Source organism: Chelon labrosus (assembly GCF_963514085.1).
Source record: "Chelon labrosus genome assembly, chromosome: 13".
Taxonomy (NCBI): Eukaryota; Metazoa; Chordata; class Actinopteri; order Mugiliformes; family Mugilidae; genus Chelon; species Chelon labrosus.
Window position 1 is genome coordinate 20,376,617 of NC_140346.1, and position 24,000 is coordinate 20,400,616.

Genomic DNA, 24,000 nt, shown 5'->3' on the forward strand with positions numbered 1-24,000 from the left:
CACCCACCCAAGACCTGCCTACATAAAATTTAAAGTACTGGGATCAGTAAATGGTCAGTGCACTCGAGGGCATTAAATTCAACCACTCTGCCAACTGCAGTGAGAGAGAGCGAGCCGTTGGAAAAACACACTGACCATTTGAGAAGGCTAAGTAAGTAATAACAGTAATAATAATAACAGCATGAATAAAAAGTGACAGTGTGACGAGAATCCATTAAAAATAAATGTGTTTCGTTTCAGAAATTAATTATAGGATGTAGAAGACGTACTCTAACTATAAAATTATACATGTGCCATTATACTACATGTCTATGTGCCATTTGACTTGTGTGACCGCTGAAATGACCATGGAAAGTTTGCGTTAAGAGATGGATCGTCACCGTGCAATCACGAGCGCCGCGCGTTTGTTCACAAGCGTGAGGTCAACGAGGGCATTTAGAAGGAACACCTGCCAGAAGCTGAGCCATAAGCTCCAAAGAGTAGGATGAAGTGGGGTGTGAATTAGAGGGATGTGGTGATTAGTCATTAGTCTCTCGGCCACTCTCAGTAATTGCCTCATAACAATCACAGTGATGGATTTGGACTTTGTGGCAAGAGCGACAACAACGTAGGTTTACTGTATGTGACGCTGTGTACATGTCAAATGAGGTCTTGTTTGCAGTTTTGTCGCACAGTTGAAAAGTGAATCGTGTGATGTGAATAGAAAAAAACACAAGCGTAAATGCTTTGAAAACGCACAAGAGAGGAGAAGAAGCATAGAGTCGATGGCTTAAGTGTGTATGGACGTGAATGAATTGGGTTTCATTCATCTGACGCATGGGGAATGAGCCACAATCATGGACGATGCTTTCTTGTGATAAACAGTTGTGCAGCTTTGTCATGTATCTGTCATCTGTAGCTCCTATTGGTCGCCATCGCAATGCCAAAGTTAAGATTAGTTAAACCTGGTACATTGCCAAACGTTTTCGTCTATCTTTGTGGCAACTCGCTAAATTTCCTCAACATTCAACGCCTCTTGTTGCTACCTTGCTGCCGGTCTTTTCCTGTGTGCACGCCTCTTAAAATGCTGCCTGAATTTTTCTACTAGGGGTCCAACTTGACCATCAGTAGACGTGTGATGCCAGGTGCCCACCTCACTTCTATCTCTTTGCCCATTTGTGAATTAGCTGGGAGTGAGGCAGAGTTGGACGCTGCCAAGATGGCTACTGCCGGAGGCGCCCTCCCCTCTGAGCATTCAAACCACTCTTTGGGAAACTTATGGGTGACGTCATGGAGACTAAACCCACTGATTTTCATTCAATGTATATCCAAACTTGATAGCTCTTTTTTTACCCATTTGAAGCCAATTAAAGCTTATTCAGAGCTGTTAATTTCAAACATCTGATTTTATTTTACATCACACTGGACCACCACTGGTGTTGTCCTATTCATAAATCGTTGAATTCAGCAACCAGGTAACGCTCCGACCTCATCATTTTGTCTTTTCACTTCCTGAACCATAGCGGGGCGGTCCCACATTGTGTAGATTGACTCTTGCTGCTTGTGATGACCTTGTGTCCGAGGGGAATCTCATTATTGTCATAAAAATTTTTCCAGATTTGCTTCTTCTAAAAACACCATAGCTGTCTTACCCTTTGCTGGAACTGTGTTTTGCTTAGTCGTGAACTTACATTCACTGTGCGGGCAGAAGAAACTCAAATGTCACTTTCAAAATGTTGTTGTATTGTAGGCAGCAATAAAATTGCTACTACGCAGGTAAAAATAAATCAAATGTTTATTCAAGAATTAAGATTTGATTTAGATTTGGTTATATTTGGCTGTATTTCATGTGGCGTGTCATGACCTCACTTTCCCAAGTGGGAAGTGTGTATACAGCTCTACTGCTGAAGAAAAGACAGATGCCTGCATGCAATGTCAAAAAGACATTTTCTACCAAATGAGCACCGTCCCACCTTGTACAACCTCATCTGTATGAAAGTCCCATGACGACGTGTCTCTCATTTGACTTTGCAATGTGCAAACTACCAAAGGGAGAGGCAAACCACATTTCAAGGTCAGGAAAATTGCACCACTCGTACTCTTCTCGACACGGTCATGGGTCCGTAAGTCGTATTTGTTGTGTGGTATCGGTAATTTTTGGTCAGGATTCTTCTTCCTAAATCATTTTAATTCGAGAAACAACTGAAAAACTTCACAAAGTTCTGAGTCACGCTTTGAAGATCATAGTCATTACCGGTGCACAGGCCGACCAACGCTTGTCAATTATCGGTGTCATCCAAACCCAGATGAGGAAAACAACTGTGGATCAGGTCACGGAATGACTCGAATCTGAATGCAGAGGAGATTTGAGAGTTGCCGCAGAGATGTCAAATCAAACGCTCTTGTGAGCATCGAGCACTGATCAATCCCAGTGCAATCAAGCAGAGCCTCTTCTCAGGGTGACATTTTCTTTCAGTCAGCTTCTAACCCGAGCCTTCTGCCTGCCAACGCACCGCAGAGCCGCCAGTGATCAAGCTGCTTCCGCACGGCTCACACAGCAAACCAGCGCCATTAGAAAAGCAGGCCAGAATGAAGATAATATAGACTTTAGACTCACTCCACCTCCTGCATCAAATTGGCATAATATTTGTCCCATTACTCTAGAGAGTTTCAAACTGTTGGGAAGACGTGGGGCCCAAAAGCAGAAAAATACAACATAAAACAAGAAAGGGAAAGTTAGTGGCATTGACTCAGCACTTGTAGAGATTATTAAAGTGCTTTAAACCATTTTAAACCCTAAGTGCTTAATGGCTGTGACACATTTTTTTTTTTGAGTTTGCAAAATAACCCTTTCCAAGGATATTTCACCTGAATAAACATTCATAAATATCCTTAGACATTTTATTCAGCTATCATAAAGGACACTCCTCCTTACTTCTGAAGGTTTTATAGTTTTCTTCAGCATCAGAATACTCTTATGGTACACTTCACTGCATTAAGGAAATTATACCATTTAATTTAGCTTTACTTGTTGAGGTTAAAAAGCTGGTGCCATTTTACTTCCTGTTTACCTCATCCAAAGCTCCCAAAATCCCAAAGTAAGACGAATAGTAGTAATATGCAAAGTTGTGATAAGCTATTAAGATGCCAGGAATAAAAAAGTTATCTCAAAAGACGGGTCAAATGTCACCCTGCAAGAGGATTTCTCTACTTTGATTAAGTTAACTGTTATTTAGCGCATTACTAATGCATGAAATATTAGTATGGGTTACTGTATACCTCAATTAAGCCATTTATCAAGGCTAAGCAAACTGGAGATTACCTAACTAAAGGCTGTGTTTCAAATGCTGCTTTTATAATGTAATAAAATACCACAAATACTTATTTCTATGCAGCTTTTGACTGCTTCTCATGGCCTTCGTTAGTAAATGGTAACCGTTCCCATTCAGCGAAGAAGCAGGAGGAGGAATACCGTCAGAACTCAAACAGTGAACCTTGAGTTTGGATGTTTCGTTCACCATGTGATTCCCAAGGTGAAATCTGTTTCAATTGCTATTCAGAATCAGAGTAAAAAAACTGAAAAGACATTTCCCGAATTATTCTTACGGAATAATGATCGTTGCCGCGATTCAGAATCTCTCAAAGCTGAATTTGAAATTTTATCTTTTAATAGTCGGAGTGCCTTTTTAAAACTTTCTTCCCTATTAAATTTAATATTTTAATACAAGCATTACACCAACTTTTTCAAATCCTTATCAAATCTCCTGCACGCAGCTTTCCACGATCACATGCAAATTTTAAAAACACATAATTGAACGCAGCTGTCCGATGCAACAAACCTCCTCCTGTACTTTAACAACAGCAGCAGCAGCTGAGTGCCCGGGCTCCACTACATTTAAATAATATCGCAGCTGTCATTTATGCTAAAATGCATTTTGCCACCTCGTGTGCAGAGTCTCCTGCAGGCCAGAGCTCGTCAGTCCCGTACCTGCCAGCGTGATAAATGGTTGCAGAACCAATTCGGCCAATTTGAGGGTGTGTTTAAATTAGGCAGCGAATTTCTTTCTCGCCGTCACGGCCGTCCTGCCTGCACGGAGACGTAAGACAAACACGATCAGAGAGATTCTGTAAAACCGGTGTGATGTGTGCCTTTGAATCTCAATACGTGCAGGAGCTAATGAATTGTTTAGCGCGTCCATAATGAGAAGTGATTCGTGTTTCCTGGGGTACATGAGGACGTGACTCCCTGGCTCGCTTTATGTAGCCACCGCCACTATGGATTAGCCCTGCTCAGCATGTCAGTGGCATTTCCCTGATCTAACCATCCCGTTGTCTCTGCCTCCCCTACACAACACTCGACAAGTCATAAACAGAAATTGACTTCGACTCCTGTAGGGAACACTGGAGGCACAGATGGCATTTAGCTTCAGATTCGCTCTTGTCTAAATATTTCATCTCTCAACAAGCCAAATGAATCCTCTCCATTCTAATACATATATAATTTGACAACAAGCTCAGAGACATCCACTCTCTGTAAATACGATACGACTAAAATGAATATCCCCCTCGCCGTACAATAAGTATATAATGAATTATTGATGACCCCTAATCATAACTGAGAGGTAATACCGATTTTTCACCAGCTCAGATCATATACCCCCCTCTCTGTTAACAGCCTCCGGCCGGCCGAAGGCTCCGAGATGAAGATGAAATGTGCAAATATGAGCTCATAACCGTGTTTACCGTGTGGCAGTGGGTTCAAGTAAATGCAAAAGATTCATAGTTGAATACTTTTAGAAACATATTCTATCAGTATTCAAGGTAAATGTTCACACTGAAATGTTTAATCGGTTTTAAATCTAAACATGGATCGCCGAAATGTAAATGAGAGCGGGGAAAGTGCCTCGAAGGCAGATGTTTTCTAAAATGCATGAGACACATAACATGAGTCTGACTTGAAGCTGAGCAAGCAGCCTTAAGGACGGGAGTTTTTACACTCGTGAAGTAAAGCAAGAAAGAAAGCGCTGTCCTCTTCGGACCGTGTACGTCAGGCAGGATTATCTTCCTATGCGTGTCAGTCAACATAATCAGTACACCACACATTAATGTTTTAGACTTGAACTGGGTTTTGCTCAGAGAGGATGCGCCTCCAGAGACCTGGGCTTGTAGGGAAGCGGACAGGCCCTCGGCATGTGAAGCAAACCAGGAGAGGCTGTTATTCTACTGACCTGTCAGTTCTTCCTCCCCTTTCATCCATCTGATGGAGGCGGCTGGCTTGCTGCCCATGGCTGTGCAGGTGAGCTCCGTCTCGTTTCCTTCGCTGACCACATCCTCGCGGCTCTCGATGATTGGGCTGCCTGGTGGGACTGACCCGCAGCAGCAGCAGCAGCAGCAGCAGTCAGAAAGATACCAGCATGGCAACGTTTATACACACACCAAAATACATCATTTGCACTTAACGATAATAACACAAATACGTGAGTAATGTGTGAATAACAGTCTCTCACCATTTAGAAAAATCTGAATACTGTGTGTGATTAGTTAACACTGAATAGACAATTATATCATCATTATATATTAGTTTACATGCCACCAAATCATACCACATAGTCCACATCAAGTCCTTTCATAATAATCACCTTGAATGAGTGTAAGTCATCATGACTTAGGCAAGTTTCCATTATGACTGTACCTAAGAATAACAAGACCTACATATGAAATAATGGTGAGGCCGACCATTATCTTATCTGCTAACGTCTGGATATTTTCATCTTGCTACTACTTTGATGAAAATTCTTTATAGGAGCGTTTCTACTGTCATCCATCATCTATAACTGCTTATCCTGTAGAGAGTGGTAGGGGGCTGCAGCCAGTCACAACCGGCATTGTGAGCGAGAGCTAGTGTCCACCCCGGTCTGGTCGTCTGTCCTTGGGTTTCTGCTTTCAGAGAGACTGATGGATGTTTTTCTATGTAACTGGACGCCAGATAATTTGCAAAAATGTTAAGTAACCATGAGTTACCGAGACTACCACCCATGCTTGTGGGACTTTAAGCTAAAGGATAATGTCGAGCATAATGATATACTTTGCACACACCTTTGCAAATTAACATTATGTAGCATGCACCGATCAGCATTATGACCACCTTCCTAATATCGTGTAGGTCTCCCTTGTGCCTCCAAAACAATTGTGACTCATCAGAGAATGGACATGGACCTTCTGAGGGTGTCCTGTGGTGTCTGGCAACAGGATGTTGTTAGTTGGGGCTTTTGGGTCCTATGTGTTGAGGGGAGGGACCTCTGTGGAACATCCCACAGATACTTGATCAGTTTGAGATCTAATGAATTTGGAGGCCAGGTCAACACCTTGTGCTGTTCTTGATGTTTTTTTTAAACCGTTTTTGCGTGTGTGTCTGTGTCAGACTGCATCCTGCAGGAGTGTCATTGCTATGGGGTGGGGGTGCCTGGTCTTGTCTGGTCTAAATGGGCCTAGGTCACGTCTAAGTAGCATCCACATGAATGTCAGGTCCAAACTCAACATTTAATTGTATTTAGAGACTCTTTAATACAGAGGATCCACTGATCTGTGTGTGGCATCCATCCTCTGGAGACTATAAATATCAGGTCATAGTAATTGATCAGTTATTGTACATATTTCCATTTCACAGTGGTGCACAGACAGACCACTGATCCCATTAAACATGTTGTCATTTTGTATTTCTTATAGCTGAACAAAAGGCATATGTAATACCTTTATAGATTCATGTATTCAGTCATTATGAGCATTGAGTGAATCATGCATTATGTAGCATTTTTTTTTTTAACCCAAGACGCTGTGCCAGTGTTGCAGAAGTACATGTGATTACAACCTATGGTTCAGAGATGGGATGAAGCGCTGCTCTCCTCTCATCCCTTGTATTAGTCATCACAGCAAACTTGCTTGAACTCCAGTTACTTGAAAGCAAAAAAAAAGTCAGCGGGTGCTTATTTCAAGGACTCTTCAATGCAACCCCTTGGTTCAGAAATACGGCAGCTAGGTTTCAATTGTACAACTAGAGTAATTACTTTAAAGTGCTTTTAATTCCTTTCAATCCCCCAGGATGTCTGCATGTATAATAAAGCTTAACTAGAGTAATTTCACTCCAAAGCATCAAAGTGTGGCACAGCTGACTCTCAATAGGGAATCGTTTGGAGCAGCCAAGTCAACATTCACCGGGATTCACAGAGTCAACACAGCTGCCAAAACCAACGCGGTCTGAGCCATCAGTTTCAGCATCTGCTCCTTTTCGTTATGCTGTTGAGCACTGCGAGAGCCTAATTGGCTGACATTTTGTTTCAGTTGCTAAAGATAAGGGGATCAAAGATTACTATTATTTCACATTCACCATATATAATGGAGTGAAGTACAATAAAAAGCGCGTGTGTGCGTGAGGTTCACACGTGCGTCCTCACACCTACCCAGGACAGTGATGTCTGCGTAGGCTTCCTGAGGAGGATCCGTGTAGAGCTGGCACACATAGCGTCCCTCATCGGAGAGTGACACATTGGACAGAGACACCCGCAGTTCGTTGTCAGAGAAATTCACCAGCTGGAACCGGCTGTCCTTGAGAGCTGTGGGGATACATGTGAGACAGAGACAGTGAGGATACAGAGTGCAGGGACACAAACACGGGACACGGGGTGAGAGGGAAGAAGGACGAGGGAAAATGGGAAAATGAACGAGAGCGAGGAAGACGGAAAATGAAACAAGAGGAGGAGGAGGAGAGATTGAGGGGGGGTGAGTGCTCCCTTTTGTGGGCTTTCTCCTTAATTGAGTAAAAGAAAAGTGAGTTTCAAAATGATTCATACAAGTTGATTTATAAAGTAGCTTTACAGTCTGCAGAGCACTCGCAAAGACAGGAAGAGTGTGAAGAGTGCTCATGAGGACTCCTAACAAGCTAGGAACTCTTAAAATGGTCTGCGCCTGGTCATGGATGGCTGCATCAAACTCACATATTCCAGAAAAAAAAAAAAGAAAAGAAGCAGGGAGAGGCATTCAAACATACATAATGAATCAAATCACAGTGTGGAGGTAGAGAGGCTTGAATGCCTGAAAGTCTGAATCAAAAGTAGCCAGGAGTCTGTATACTAATGTCTGTATAGATTGGCTGATTTTTTTCCTTTTTTAATGCCATCAAACTAGGTTAGGCAGCTTTTCATTTGGGTCAGCCCTCAGCGCCGCGCACCCTTTTACATAAACCGCCCCGGCTGATTTGATTGGGAGCCCTTTTGATGTTTTGACCTGCCTTCTTTATCAAGTCCTCTCTGCATCTGTCGAGCTAACGAACTCTATTCAGCGCCTGTTTAAAGCGAAGGGAGTTTGTTATTCCCATCAGGCTGTACACTTAGCGTCATGATCATTACCCAAGGTCTCAGGGCAGTGTCAACATGAAACCTCATCCCCCAATATAATTTGAGAGCTCTTTGGAGTCTCTCCTCAAAGGGAAACAAAGACACGGATGCACTTTGAGAGTCGAAGCACCTGCTAGGGAGGGAAACCCTTCACGTCTGAGATGCCGGATCCAGTTTGTGAGAGGCTGTTTCATAACTGCTTACATAAGAATATGGTGGGTTCACAGAATAGTGACCACTGTTTACTCTCAACAAAATATGCCCAATGATTATATTCATTAGAGATTAGTCTGCTGATTAGGGTTAATCATTTAATCTGCAAAATATGAGAAAATAATGAATGTGATGATAGATTGATGAAGTAGCAGCTTTAAAAGAAGAATTCAAGACGCCTACGCGGGTGAATAATTGCTTTAAAAACATGTTATGTAGTAAGTAATCAACAGTTTATTTAAGCTTGTGCTGTATGACTGATTTTATATGGTTTTCACTGCTCTTGTAGTGTTACATAGAGTTAGTTAGCAACTAGCTGGTGTACCTAGTTGACATTTAGCAAATCCCTAAAAGTTTCTCCACGTTTGACTGATGGGTTTCTCCATGAACCTTTCTCTGCCAACAGCTATATTTATTTTCCATCAGCGCTTTCTTTATTTGTGTTTTTGCCCTTTGCCTTTCTTGATGGTGGTCGTCAGGGCTCACATGGAAAGTATTTCCGTGCAAATACAATTCAGTTGTATAGTAGTAGCTTAAAACGGAACTACTGTTTTTTACGACCTGGACCTTATTTCTAGCTTAAAATACGATCGTTTACTCACCCATATAACTTTTGTGTCATTTGCACTCGTTCAGGAGATAATTAGATCATCGTATATCCATATAGTGGGAGTGACTGGGGCACCGAGACGCAGCCTCTAAATAACGCATTATCTGCCGCGAAACTTGTTAATTTCACCAGTATTTTGTTATGATACGCTAGTGCTATTCCCTGTTGAGTCTGGAGTTACCTGTTATCATCATTCGAGGTCTGTAGGTCAATCTACAGACCCCGGATGATGTCTTCTGACCTGGATGATGTCATCTCTGACGTCGGGTTGTTTACCTGTAATTTGCTACTGCTATGGTTCGTCAACAACCTCAGAATCAGAAAAATATTCAGCCATTTCGCAAAAACTAGCAGCAGTTCCCTTTTAAGTTGTCACACTTCTTTTCTGTCCCAAAGTAACAGATTAGTTGGGTTAAACTCTTACATTGATAGTGTTTACCAACTATTAATGTTATAAAGAAGTCCGAAGTACACACACCACTTATTTACCTAACATGTGAGCACATAGATGCTTGGAGCAAATGTTAAAAGTCCAATATTCGCTCTATTTTAGCTCTGTTTTGGTCTCCACCATCTCCTAAGCTTTGTCTGTGAAAACCAGCACCTGTGTTGGACTAAACTGACGCCATGAGAGAAATGAAAGTGAACCAAAAAGGTGCGGTTATTGCCAGACGGCTAAGCAATTAGCTTAAACTGTCTTAAAAGCTTCTCAAAACTGAGCCGATCTGCGGCTCAGGGCGATAATTTTATGTATGTTCGCGTCCATGAATGAACCCTTTCACATTGTCGTACAGTGTTCACGTGGCTGTCTTTTGAAAAGTAATTATTATAACTGCTTTGGAAACCAGGTTTTCAAAGGCGTTAAAACCTGCAGGGGATTGTTGCTGAAAGAAAAGTCTTTTGGCTCAGTATCACTTCAAACATTAAACCTTTGTAGCGCAAAAGTCAGACAACTCCTCAGAGGCGATGCAGTGAATAAATAATGGTGTTTTATTGCATCACCATCCAAAGAGGTCCACCCTCGCTGATAAAGGCTCATTTTTCCCATTTCAGGTGACAACTCTGCCAAATTGCATGTCATTTCGCATATATCTGGCAGAATAAATGGCTCATCCTAACAAGACTCGCTCGGCTTCCACCCGTGACATAATTCATCTTTATTTGCTGCAACAGGACTTTGTTTAGATGGCTTTCACCGGTACTGTAAAGCTGTTATCATTTTGGTATTTGTGTGTGTGTATCCGTATCCGTGGCTGCAGCTTCCCTTGTAGCCGCTGTTCTTAGCTCCTGGTGTGTCTCTATGTCACTGCTGTTTACTTCCTTGTATACAAAGATCTGCCACTGTGTCGGTCGGCCCCGTTGACAGGTAACAATGCCACTGGCTGAGGGGGGTCCCCGCAGAACTAGCAGTCCTTCAGGAGCACAGCCTAGAATAGCGCTGCCATGGGGTTCGCCAGACCCCATTACCAGAAACACACAATACACAGCAGCAGCCCAATGACGCTTTAGCCGCCTGTCAGAAACTCTGACATATATTCAGATCTAATTGCGCATAAACAAAGCTGTTTGTTTTTTGTAATTGACAAAGGCACTGCATCGACTTAGGCAGAGAAAATGACATGTTTACAGGCCCTCGTGGAGCAGCTCAATAAAGAATGAAGAGGGAAAGGTTGTCTTAACCTCGTGGAAAGATTTCCTTAATAGTACAGAGCTAATATTGATTGTCGCTACGATCTAAGACTTATTCATTGTTGCCTTTCTGTCTGCTCCTTGGTGTCAGAATAAGTGTATTTTTTAAGGTGTACGGCACAACGTGATCCGCGCTTTACGTCAGTCCATTCTTCCCTGCCTTATTCTCAAGCAGCTTTGGGTATTTTGTACAAATATGACGAAGATGTGTACTCAAACTCCCCTGATGCTCCTCGCGAGTGAGAAAATGGAACACGCGTCTCACTACCTAGACTTGTGAAATAACAGCTGGGATGCAATATAGGCTGAAATGAAGGGTGTTTCACCTTGAATCTTGGCTCACATCCCAGACATAAAAAAAAAAGTTAAAAAAAAAAATGCAGGAGACAAAAACTCTGTTCAAAGTAGAGGTAGCCCATATGCTCATGCATAATCATAATGTTCAATATCCTAATCTAAGAGATTATCGTAAAATCGAACACTGACAAGGACACAAAAGTATTCCCATTATAGAAGCACTGCGAATTATCTCATATTAATCTTGCAGCATTCTGAGCTTAATGACTTGTGTTAAACAGCCAGGAAGTCAAGGACAGATGGAATCATGTTTGCACAGAAAAGCTAACGTAAAGCCGGAGCTGATTTTGTGGTGATATCTGAAACCTTCGCTGCGATGCCAAAAACCAGCGAGTCCTTTGTACGGGATGTGCTGACAGTTGTAGCGGCTCTGCTTGAGCAACGCAATCCTTGACATGGAGACGAGTGTTGTCAGTGTGTTTCTTTGTTAGATTTTATTTTTATTTCATTTCAAATTTTGGTTTTAAATTGTGTTTTCTTTAAAAGATTTAGTTTTATTCTTAGTTCCAGTTATTTTTTTAAGTTCAGATTCATTGTAACAATAGAAACTCAACAGTTTTTCAAGGCGACGGACTCAAGTAGACCACCCAGTCTCAAAAAACATATACCCCAGTGCCTTGTCGTGCTTTATTGTGTTCAAGAAAAAGTTGACTTCAGTTTATTTAACTCAAATAATCTCGGTGTAGACGAGCTGTTTTGAACACAGCAATGAGGAAAAATACATTTTTCCGCTGCGCTGTAAGAATAGACCGTTAACGCCTGCAGCTATTCATTATTAATCTGACAGTTCTTTGACAATCATTGAATTGTTTCGACTATAAAGCGTCAGAAAATTAAACATTTCAAGTCGTCACATTTGAGGAGCATCCCACATTTTCAGATTTCTTTTGACAGAAAAATTAAATGATTATTTTATCATAAATAATAGCTGCAGATTCATTTGCCGTTGGTCCCCTAATTGATTGATCAAATAATTTCCGCTGTGCTTAAGCGTACATAATAAACGCTGCAGTTGTTGTTGATATTGAGGTTAGGCATAAACACGGGAGGGCTACTACTTCAGGTCAGGCCTCAGCAGTCCAGCTACACCTGAAGGACAATGGACACTCTTATGAGGACGACAACGTCCACAGTTTAGCCAGAGGAAACAAATGATGTTAAGACTTGCAACAAAATGTTCACCCCATAGACTGTATATAAATATGTACGATGTCTCCCCACTTCCTTGCATTAGCCAAACTGACACTACTTTCCTGGGGATACGGGCAGCGCCATCTTGCGACTTTGGAGCCAGAGTCTGCGCAGTATGGTCATGGTACGAAAGTGGAATCACGCGGAGACGCGACATCGACGACCCGACCTACACTTCCGCCAGACTCACTCGCGTTTTCGTTTAATAAATAATGTGCTCTGCTCTGCCTCCATCAGTTACAGGGAAATGTCGGACTATACACTGTACTTGTTTTTACATTTTTATTTATATTTTTTTACAACTCTCACAGTCCCACAGGACCGCTTTACAAATGCCATACAGTTGGCATGGCAACTGGTAGTCGCCAGTTTGTCGCATCTGGTTTCTAAAGTGTCAAATAACTAACTAAAACTAAATTCATCCTAAAAATCGACACTTGAACATGCAATAACATTAAATTACAGAAATCATCCTTGGAAAAAAAAAATAAAAAATTAGAAGAATGTGGCGCAAGTCCCATCCTCTAACATGGAGGGGGTGGAGCTTATGACCTATACTGCAGCCAGCCACTAGGGGGAGCTCTACTTGCTTTGGCTTCACTTTTGAGGAGCAGTTCACCGTACATCTTTATACTGTCTATGTTTCACCCCCATTTGTACCTTGAGTTTTTGGCCATTCGTGAAAAAACTCTCCACTGGTCATTTAAAACTGAAGAAACATCTACAGGAATGCCTTTGTTTTGGTAAATTAAAGTTTAGCTGCTTTTACTCTTATTACAGCACCACTAAAATGAATACAGTGAATTTTATAATGATGAGATGGATGCTTACAACAAGAACTAGCATTCGTATAACGCTGAAGTTAGATTAGTAAGGTTATTGAGATTTAGTTAAGTTAGCTTGCTGTAGCGTTGGCATGTGTTTAAGTGAAGAAATGAGTGTAAAACAATGAAGTAATGTGTTTTATCTCTGAGAAACTAATATTTTTATTCACTCTCACCAATGTTCTTCAAAGTAGTTCTAAGAGTTAACGTCAAGAGAAACCTGGATTAGATTGTCAGTGCCAGAAACTATAATAAGCAAGAAGCTATTTTTTTTTTTTTAAATTGAGTTTTCCTTGAAGTCGAAATAGAAAATAGAAATATTCTTAGTATGAGGCAGAAATGAAAAACACTGAGGCAGTCATAATAGAAGGAAAAAAGAAGAATTTCCATCCATTTGTGGCGAACACACACATTTCTCCCTGTTATTGTAAAAGGACCGTGGGTTTGTTAAAGCGTCTCGCGTGAGGCACGGGCACTTACGTCTAACATCTTTGAAGTAGATGGTCTGTCTGTTGGGGTTGAGCAGCTGGATGACGGAGTCGTCGTTGTTCTTCACTCTGCAGCTGATGGTCGCCGTTTCCCCCTCCACCACCGACACGTTGTCAGTTGCGAGGTTTTGCCCTTCGACTTCACAACACAGACGCAGAAGAGAAAAAAAAACACAGAAGGCGACAAGGACTTTACAAATGGGAAAAGGAGCATTCCTGTTTGGGTATTTACAGTCTATTAAATATTTATATTTGTCACTGCTGGGACTGCATGTCAACACTCGCGCAGTGTAAAGATGCGCGAATAGGCCGTGTAGATTGTCTGTTTGCAGCCATGTCTAATCCTTTTAATATAGGAGCCATGTGCAGTGTTTGTCACTATTGATCTCCCCCAGCTCAGAGTGGGCCCTGTGAGTCTGTGCCAGATGGGCTGTAAGCTCTGCTGCCCACGAAGGTAGAGAGGGGGAGAGAGGAGAGGGTAGGAACAAAAAGAGACAAAGAACGAGTGTAAGAAAGTGGCAAGTAGTAGATACGGGAGGTAGGGAGGAGGTGAGGGAGAGAGGGAGAGTGAAACGGAGCACAGGAAGAGAGAGAGGAGAGATAGATGAGCCGAGCTGGATGCTGTTTATGGTTAAGCTTTATCAGAGCCCTCCATCTGAGGTTCCATGTGACCAATGTGTGCTCAGTGTGCTCAGCGGTTCTGTTCTGTATCTCTAGGAATAAACGTGCTGTAAGCATCTGAGTCACTCTCTGTACTCTGGCATTGTTGCCACCGACAGACCCTGGACCATGTCATCGTAACTTACACCTCGCACCGAACCCCTCCCCATCCACCACCGCCCCACCACACACACACACACACACACACACAAAAGAAGCACTGGCTTTGTTTCCTCCCCGTCTTCAGAGAGAAAAGAGTCGGAGAATCAAAAAGTCACCTTGTGCTATATTTATCTGGCAGGAGCCTAAAAAGCGTAAGGAGGATGGAGAATACGTTTTAACGTCTCAGATTCACACCGGTGGAGGAACAACGCTCTCAGCCACAGCCCCAAGAAAACATCAAAAGCACATTTGCATGCCTGGGTTGTCAGACACCTCTATTGCGTTCTGACATTTACAAAGTGGAGAGAGAGAGAGAGGGAGGGAGAGGAGAAAAAAAAACAAAAAAAAAACGCCTGCGTTTTCAGATAGTGATAATGGGAATAGACAGGCAAACTAACATGATTCAAAATGAACTCTGTGAATGTGGCGAGCAATAAGAAATTAACCTCCTGTGGAGAGAATCTCCTCACACCTGTCTGATGCAATGAGCTACTTATTTGATTCCACTGGGCCTCCACGACTCAGGATGGTAATTCATTAATAATAATAATAATAATAATAAAAAAAAAATAAAAAAAGATTATGTCAAAAAAGTTATTAATGCAGCCAATTATGTGTTTATAGTAAATGCAGTAGGGTTTAATGCTTATACTATACACAGACATAAACCAAGTGAAAATAATGTGTTATACCTCAAACGGCCACTAGGGGCAGATAGGACAACAATGAATGAGTATGGGGGGGAAAAAAGGGGAAAATAGAGGTTTTGCATATTTTAATACTGATTGCTACTAATGCATGTAACTTAAATGTTTGAAACAAAAATAAATTGTAGGACTTAAGACCTCGTGCTCTAATTTCAAGACGCTGATACTGGATGATCTGGATTTGGATTTTTTATTGGAAATATACTACAAAGCAGTTTACAACCAAAAGAGCCTTCAGACGCCATCTTTACTGACGAGGAAAAATTAGGTCTTTGAACTGGTTTGAAGCGCACACAGACAGACAGACTAATTTGTGAGAAAAGCTGTAGCATGTTTGCCAGCATGCCAGAAAACACCTGTTGTACCTTGACACAGTACCCGTGAATTGTTAATTCATCAGTAACAACTGTTTTTCCTCACTTTATTTTTGCAGTGTTGTATATTGTGAGGTGCAAAATCACTGAATATTAGTGTAATTCATGTTTAATTCTGATGATCAACATTAATTTAACACCATTGTTCTATTATTGTGGGATTTACAGGGAGTTATCAATACCCAAAAAGCAAATATTCGTCCCAGATTGTGGCTTTCAGAGTCGTAAAATAAGAACGACTCAGCTTTTTCTCCGGATTCATATCATTTGCACCTGGCCAGTTGTCGCTCAGCATCTTAAATACCAAATAAATTAAGATATTCAAGAGCATCAAATCAAAATAATCCGAAAGTGTTAAAGTGTGTAATGATATCAAGTGGAGCTCCTCCGTGCTGTGCACCGCCGAAATGAGGCAAAAGCAATGTGAAGTGTTTTGATGTCTATTTTATTTCATCGCTGTAAAAGTAATATATTTGGCAGTCAAAACAGCAACACAGAGCAGCCCTCAAAGCAAGGTTATTCTGCTCCCAATCTGTTGGACTGAGAGAAAGGGAAACGCAAAAGATAAATTCTCCATAAGGTTTAGCAGCCCCAAGCAAGGTTGGTCCCCCTCCAATATCCTAGCCTAGGCTCATCTCCAATTCAAAACACACATAAATAACGTCGCTGTGATTAGCAATCCCATCAAAGTGAAAACAGGCCACTTTGTGGAACATGGAGGGTTTTTGCAATTGAAGTAAACATTTTCAATTGCCTCGGCATCCCGGTCATGATTGGGTGCAAATGAGGAGAGGCAGTCATTAATTCTGGGTGGTGGGTGGGGATGGAGAGGCGGGGGATGGGGGGAGTGGGCAGAGGCATGGCACAGATGACTGGCTGATAAATTCACACTCATTCCAGCAGCTGTCTGGGAGAGTAAAGTGCCTGTATCTCTACACATGGCTGCCCTCCTGTTCCTGCATCACAACATACTGAATGAAACAGTCAGAGGGAAATACAGACCTTCAAAGGGGATGTACAATCTGGCGCGAAGTGTCTGGCATGGCGGCTCGCCTCATCAGCCGTACTCGAAATGCAAAACGGCACCAACCGCCGACCAAATTTAACAAAAGTTGACGAAATCGGGAAATATTAGCGGCGCGGCTCCTCCATCAGGAGTTCGGAGACATGGCACCATTTTGAATCAAGCCGGTTCTTTACTTTGAACTTTTCTGTCTTGTTTTCACATCAAAAGACATGAAAGGGGCAGCGAAAAGCAGGACAGCCGGCCTCCAATTCCTCTCCCTTGAGTCACCGCTGTCTGCAGCAGTCGTGTCCTTTCAAGGAACAACCAGGACTATGAGACAGTCATTAACAATAAAAGTTTCTCCTTCTCCTTCCCCGATGCTCCCTTTTCACTCTTTATCCTTCTCAGTCATTAAATCCTTATGCTCATGATGAAATGCTGTTTTAAGGATGTTCACAAGTGAGAAGCCTTGTGTCTCAGGGCATAATTAGCACCGTGCCATTTCTCCTAGCCCCTCTGCATGGGAAGGTTTCAGAAATTTCACTAATTTGACCATCTTTTTCTTGAGCTCTCTCAGAAGCTCAGTGAACTCCTTTGTTTAATGATGCCGCAGCACAACCAGAACATAGAGATGTTCAGCCCGAGAAAACACCTTTCACCGGCTGAAATATTACAAGGTGTTGTTTTTCTGAAACAATCGATATGCTGTAATGATTGGAGGAAAGGCTCTTAAGCCGTATAAAGTGGTGGAGGTTGTAAAAAAAATAAATAAATAAAAAATCCCTCCTGTGGTCATTTATTAACAACTATCCAAGTATTTATTAAAGGATTACCAAAGTTTACCACATAATTTTTAACAGAATCTCTCCCTTTTAAATCTTTTACTTTACTTTTACTTTCATACATCACGGAAGATGTACCAAGTTTTGGACCTAAATTGATCAAATACAGGGGAACGTATCTGATGGATTTCTTGTGTAATGGAGTAAAACATTTTAAGGAGGTCATTTTCCTTAAGAGTTGGAAATCACAGAGTTTGGAGATTAGCTAAACACTCTGCCGAAAGTTGTGTTTTTCACACTAGTTATTTATTAGAAAGCAGTACTAATAATTGTTGCTGCTTTTCGCCTTCATGGATTACTTGGCTTCGGTAATAGCAGCTAAAACGTGTAAATTACTGTCAGTAATTCGCAGTAACCTCACAGCGCGTTAGAAGGAAAATAAAGGGTTCACGCAATTGCCATAGTGAGTAAGACTAGACGTCTGAGGAAGCAGGAAACAGACGCTTGCTAATAAGGTTCTCCAAGAAAGCCACGTATTACCGTTTAGCTCATCTAAGAGTTCACCTGAATAGTCAGGATATTTGGATGTAAAAAGCTCATCAATTAGCACTTTGTTAGTTTGGCTTGATGCAGCCTTCCCCCCCCCCATCAAGCTCTCTCTGCTTTCATATGCAATTTGCAACGATTCACCATCGAACTGCTTTGTAATCCTTTGCCAATAATAGATCATTGTCTCCACACAGAAGTGGCAGCTTTTCATTTTTAGCTGACAGATTTTTATCAGCTGTCGCTAGCTAATGGAGTGCTGGCTCCAAAGCTGTTTCCAATTGACTTTTTAATGTTTCCAGCGAAGTAATTTTAAGACCTTGTCACGTAAAAGTGTTTTAGAAATGATGGCGACGTTCAATTTTATCACGCCTAATGGAGGAGGCTAAAGCGATGTATCACCACTTGATGATACATGGAGAAGATATGGAAATGTATGGCATTGTGCTAAACGGCCCTGAAGTTAAAGCCAAATAATAGAGGACAAGGCTCGTATTTATTTAGCTGCTTATCTTCCGCACCTTAACAAGCAAGATAAATGTATGTCCACAAGTGTAGATGCGCAACGTTTAGATATGCTAGCATCTATTATCAGCTTCTATTCAGTGAGGAAATACTGTATCGTGGATGTTAATGATGTGATGAAGGTCTTTTATCAACATAATCTGTAACCCTACATAAATACTAATGTAATTAGCTAAGCATGCGGTCCTTGGCTAGGAATTGTACCACAGTTAGCCGAACATGCTAACATATGTAGCTCACAAAGGAGACAAGACATTGCTTAATCTGTTCCTTAACACTTTTGCCCATGCATTACTTTTTTTGGTTTGAGAAGGCGATTAGCGAACAGTCAGATGAGCCAAAACTAAAGTCAAATCAAAAGGCCAGAGCAGAAGTTGAAATCTGCCATTGCGTGTGGCGAAATTTTGATTCGGGAGTTTAAAAAAACAAAAACAAAAACCCCCCGAAAAAAGCGGATCAGCCCACGGCTATCTCCTCCTTCCTGAAAAGAAATACCAACATAACCAGCCATTCATGTAAATATGCACAGATGAACAGACTGCAATGGACAGCCAATCAACAGACACAGACAGAGGCAAGCACTTCCAAATGAACAGCAGGTAGGAAAAAGAAAGAGTACCTGTCAGGGTTTCAGCAGCTCCTGTTGCAGTGAAGGCGAGGACGAGAGCAGAAGAGAGGAGAGGGGGGAAAAAACAAAAAAAACAGACAGGTTGTGAGCAGACAGGATGAGCAAGCAGAGAGGCATATTCTAGCGTTAACAAAAAAAGGTATTCATAAGTTCTAAACAGCCGTGCTCCATATGCTATTTGTGTAATTTTCCACCAGGTAAGAAAAATACAAAAGTCATAGTAATAGCTTTTGTTTTGTAGTCCGGTTATTGTATTTTTCCATACGTGTGTGCAGTCCCGACATAATAAACAATTTTCCTTCCTTCATCTATTTTCCTAAATGTTACATTGATATGGAGGAACAGAGGGAATTCGCAGACTTGGTTTCCCCTCCCTCCCTCCCTCCCTCCCTCCCTCGCGTCCCTGATTGAGATTCCAGCCAGCCCTGCCGAGGAGCAGCGACTGCCTGGAGACGCTCCCCTGGGAGCCGCGGTGTATCCTGGAGAAGGGAGCACCCATTCGGAACGGTGCCCACCCAAACTGGCATCTCGCAGGGCATGGGAGACTGGCGTGTACCCAAGTCCCTGCAGCATTGCTCAGGGCCTGTACCCTCGGGAGAGCTTCCATCATTCATTCTCTGCTGTTCATAAACCAACCCCCCATCCCCCCTCCACACACACACACACACTCTTCACACACGGACTTCCTCCCCTGCCCTCCGCTGCACATCTACATTTTTATATTTCACACACCATCTTTTATTATATTGACATTTCACACAGACTTTGGAGCTTCTTTACTCTGGCTGTGAGCAATGGGAGCTTCAGTGCCAGGCGTACAGTGTGTTGAAGTGACTGCTTGTCTCACTTGTCATTGCCGGCGTAATAAGGGTGTAAGGTATGACACATGTCCTTGTTGCGCTCCTTTGTGCATTTTCAACGTGTCAGCAATTCCCTCAGGACAAAAAAAAAAAGTGTGAGTGACAAATCACACGCGATGGGAAACAAATTTGGAACACTGTCCAGGAGCCCGTTTCAATATCTCACCTGCTTAAGCCGTCCTCTTGTTTAAAGCTTCCGATTGTCACTCACGACTTTATTATGTGATAATTCAACGCAATGCTGCTTCTGGGTGGTTTTGAGCGGAGCGAGATCTCGAGCGATAGAGGCGTACTCGAGCTTCAGCGAGCACACCGTATGTGTCCCAGTCCAAGCAGCCCTCAGGACAGCCCCATAATGAGGCTTTTTGAGCTGCTTTAATTGCCAGGTAATTATAATGTTGTAGCAGCATTATGTAAATGAGTCATTATCATCTTGTATGTGTGGTGTATCTGCCCTCGTTTCGTGTTACTCTGTCAGGAGTGTAACCCAGAAAAATGTATCACCCTGATGCCATGGCATCTCAGTGTTTAATCTTGTCAACAGAGACCTATATCTGAACACTGAGGCTCGTGATATAGTGTGGTGACACCTTCCCTAACCCTTCAGTATGATCCACTTCCTGCTGGTGGCCTCTGAAGCGGCTATAAATAGCGTTGTGGTGGCGGTGGCGGGTGTCGTGCCGCGCTCCCCTTCTCTCCTCTGTACCTGCAGCACATTAGGTAGAAGTTATGAGGTGCCAGCTTCGCCTGTGATTAGATGTCATGGCTGTCGCTCTGCTTAGACAGTGCTGATAGACAGATTTCTGGGGGAAATGCGCGTGATGGCATTCGTACGAGCGCGCCCGTTGCACCAATCTGTCAATCACGCGGGGATGAGAGCAGGCAGGCCGGCCGTCCTCCAAATAACGCCTGTCCTTGTCTCCTCCACCTCTCCTCCTTTTCATCCCGGCCTCATCCTCCTGTACAGCTCAGTCCAACTACAGTGATGCTGCACCTCCTGCTGGAAACAGGCTCATTTGAAAGGCCGTATTCTTGCACCGCATTGTGTTCTCTGTAAGAAGTGAGGCTCTGGTATTCAGAGAGCCGTGTTCAACCCATTGCTACCCTGATGAAACCATAATAATATGCACTATTTTTTAGTCACTGAGGCAAACTAAGATCTCTGGAGACGAGATGTCTGTGTGGTATGAGTGGCACATAGCCTCTCTCTCTCTTTCTCTCCCTCCCGCTACTGCTCAGTAAAAGCAGTGGGGTAACACTAATGAGGCAACATTTCTTCTCAGTACTAGTGTGATGCCTTTGAATTAATGTTCTTCCTTTCAGGTAAAACATTCCCTTGCTTATTTATGCTCGTGATCTGCAGCGTGTTGCATGTCAACCTACTGTGTGATCGCACTGAATAAGAGGACACAGCAGAGTTGGATGCTGGAGCTCTGTGTAGTTCCCCACGGAGACACCCACATTGGAAAGGACACAAAGGAAATCAGACGGAGACGCGAGCTCCTGCAGAGTGGACCCAATAAACACCGACGACTTTTGAGGTCAGGATTTTTTCAAAAGAAACCGATCAAAGCGCTTCGGCTTTCCTCAGAAAAAGAAAGTAAAGTAACTGTGTCCGACACCTCGGGAAAGTCTTTGTTGTCAGTCGTAATCATTTTCAAATCGACATTAACGAATTCATATACTGTACGTCTTATACATACATTATATTGTTTAAATACCCTTTGCTTCGAACTGTTCATGTAGATTTGACTAAACAATCCTGATTTGAGGTCTACATAATGGCATTTTCCAGAGCTTTCAGCCGTCATCAGCAAACGAAATGGTCGTGTTTGAAAAAAAATCTGTCTTGTGAGCTGAAGCTCTGCTAAATGATTGTCGGAAAATCAATCAGCAATTCTGGTAATTGAGGGCCCTAATGGTTAAGGCGTATAAACACTCAACCAAAATGTCCATGGTTCAATTACAGCCTTACATCGTCCTTGTAAAATAATAGCCATTGAAAAATGAAGCTTTTGAAAAACGAGTCATTGAAATACGCATATAGTATTATATTATTTTGTCGTGTGAAAGTAAAGCAAATATCTTGGTCACAAAAGTCAACTTAGTCTTGATGTAAGCTATAAATCAGCTTTATAGATTAGTGTATAGACTATATGTACACATATATGGATTTTGTCTTCTAGATTTAATCCATCCGTTTTTTACAGGCAGAGTAGTGCGCAAAGGCACTTCAGACACAGCCGTAGAGGGGATTTGAACTGGTGACCCTACGTTCCCACTTCTCTAACCACTAGTCACCGCTGTTGGACGTTTTCGGACCTTAACTCACCACGCATGGAGACATGACCTGTGACGACAAGACCAGTTTTAATGTAATGCCTCCACATACAGTGAACTAGTTGAACTAATCTCAACTTTGAGGCAACGTAATTTAAATGCCAACAAATTGGAGCGACTGATACCACTGATTGACATATGGCCCAAATCCTGCCACTAAATTTACCAGGCCGATAGCTGGATTGAAGCATCGTTTGAACCTAGATGGAGCAGTGATGTCGTTGATGGTATTTTTATTCTCAAATAGAGATAAGAGAGCAGAGATGCCAAGTAGAGCTCGCTCTTTCTTTACCCTAGCAAAATGTTTATGTTCAGCAACCTCAGGAGAGCTGATAAAAGGCCACGCAGTCAGTTTGTTATGGGTGGTCTGACAGTGAAAATGTGTCATTCATTGAGTCAAATTTGACAAATTTGCGACATAACTAGACCACTCTGCCCTGTCAGTCACTTGTCCCTACACGGCTTCAGACCGCCTGCTCCTTTCGTGTACGCAGGTAGTGACGACGCTAGCAAAGTGAAGCCACATTTTGTTTCAACAAGCAATACACATCAACAATGAAGCGGTCCTGGCAGGTAAACTGCTCTGTTGCTCGGCTGTAAAGGCCCACGAGCAAAAAGTTGCGGGTGTGTGCTTAACACTTTTCCCCCTCACCGTTTTACCAACTAGCACCAATACGATGCCGGACTCGCATCCGAGTTGCTTTTAAACGATGGAGCTGAGCCATCAGTCGTGATTTTTCATAAGATGTTGTGAGATTTACAGTCCACAGTATGGTTTCCTAACGTTATTTGTAGGTTGTATGAATTGACGGCAGAATAAAACGAGACTAGTGGGGCTAATGTGGTGCAGAGCGGAGCTAACCACAGGGCTAAGTTAGCATGCTAAGGCCATGCTGCCGTTTGGCTAACGCACACTTTCAGTGTGTCTGTATGTTAGTATGTATGTTAGCCGACTGGTGTTAACTGTAGTGGTTTGCTGTGTGTGCTATCGTGGAACAGTAGGCTAACGGATTTAGGCCGTTGTCTGTTAGCTGGGACAGCGTTACTTTGTCTTTGTGTAAGAATCTCCGTTAACATATTTTAGTATTTTGTTCATCTACTGCTTGTGGATTGAGCTTTTATGGGTCAACCGTATGGACTGATGTAGCTCCGCTGCTGTACTCTTGCGGATACACTGAACGGTTGCCGAGGCAACACTACCCATGTCCGCCTGGGTCCTTTGTGGTCGTATCTCCCTGAGAAGAGGGACGGAGATACGGGAACCTATTCTCAGGAAGGAGGGGCAGCGGGCAAAATGGCTCACTGTGAAAAGGGCTGTTTTTTACCTGTTCAGTAGTCATTGAGAAATTTTTAACCAAAGATTCCACCAAGTCATGAAATAAACATCAACTTGTGGATTTGGGCAAAAAGCTGTATTTTTTTTATTTTTTTATTTTATCAACTCTTATTCAGTTGTGTTTTATTTATCCACTTGACCCACTTCTTGTTTTTTATCAGCACTCAAGTACAGCTCAATCCAGCCAGTGAGATATTAGAAAACCTTCACCTGTACACAACCGGGAATATTCAGATTAATTCTCCCCAGAGTTGACGGAGACGTAGTAATCAGGTTGCCTTACAGCAGATGCAAAGCATGTTTCTTCTTGATAAACTGCAACAAAAAAGGGAG

At 42.4% G+C, this 24,000-nt stretch overlaps 1 protein-coding gene across 3 annotated transcripts in view; it reads right to left on the reverse strand.

The window, feature by feature from the left end:
• Positions 1–24,000, reverse strand: part of cadm1b (cell adhesion molecule 1b) — a 151,024-nt gene that overhangs the window by 28,552 nt on the left and 98,472 nt on the right. For 2 of the 3 annotated variants that reach the window (XM_084558636.1, XM_084558634.1), the window contains exons 2-5: positions 19,123–19,143; positions 13,734–13,880; positions 7,437–7,589; positions 5,208–5,345 (exon numbers count right to left, since the gene is read on the reverse strand). In XM_084558636.1, the coding sequence (XP_084414762.1) occupies positions 5,208–5,345; positions 7,437–7,589; positions 13,734–13,880; positions 19,123–19,143 (459 nt within the window). The remainder of the gene's footprint in view (positions 1–5,207; positions 5,346–7,436; positions 7,590–13,733; positions 13,881–19,122; positions 19,144–24,000) is intronic. The other variant, XM_084558635.1, reaches the window with a different exon arrangement.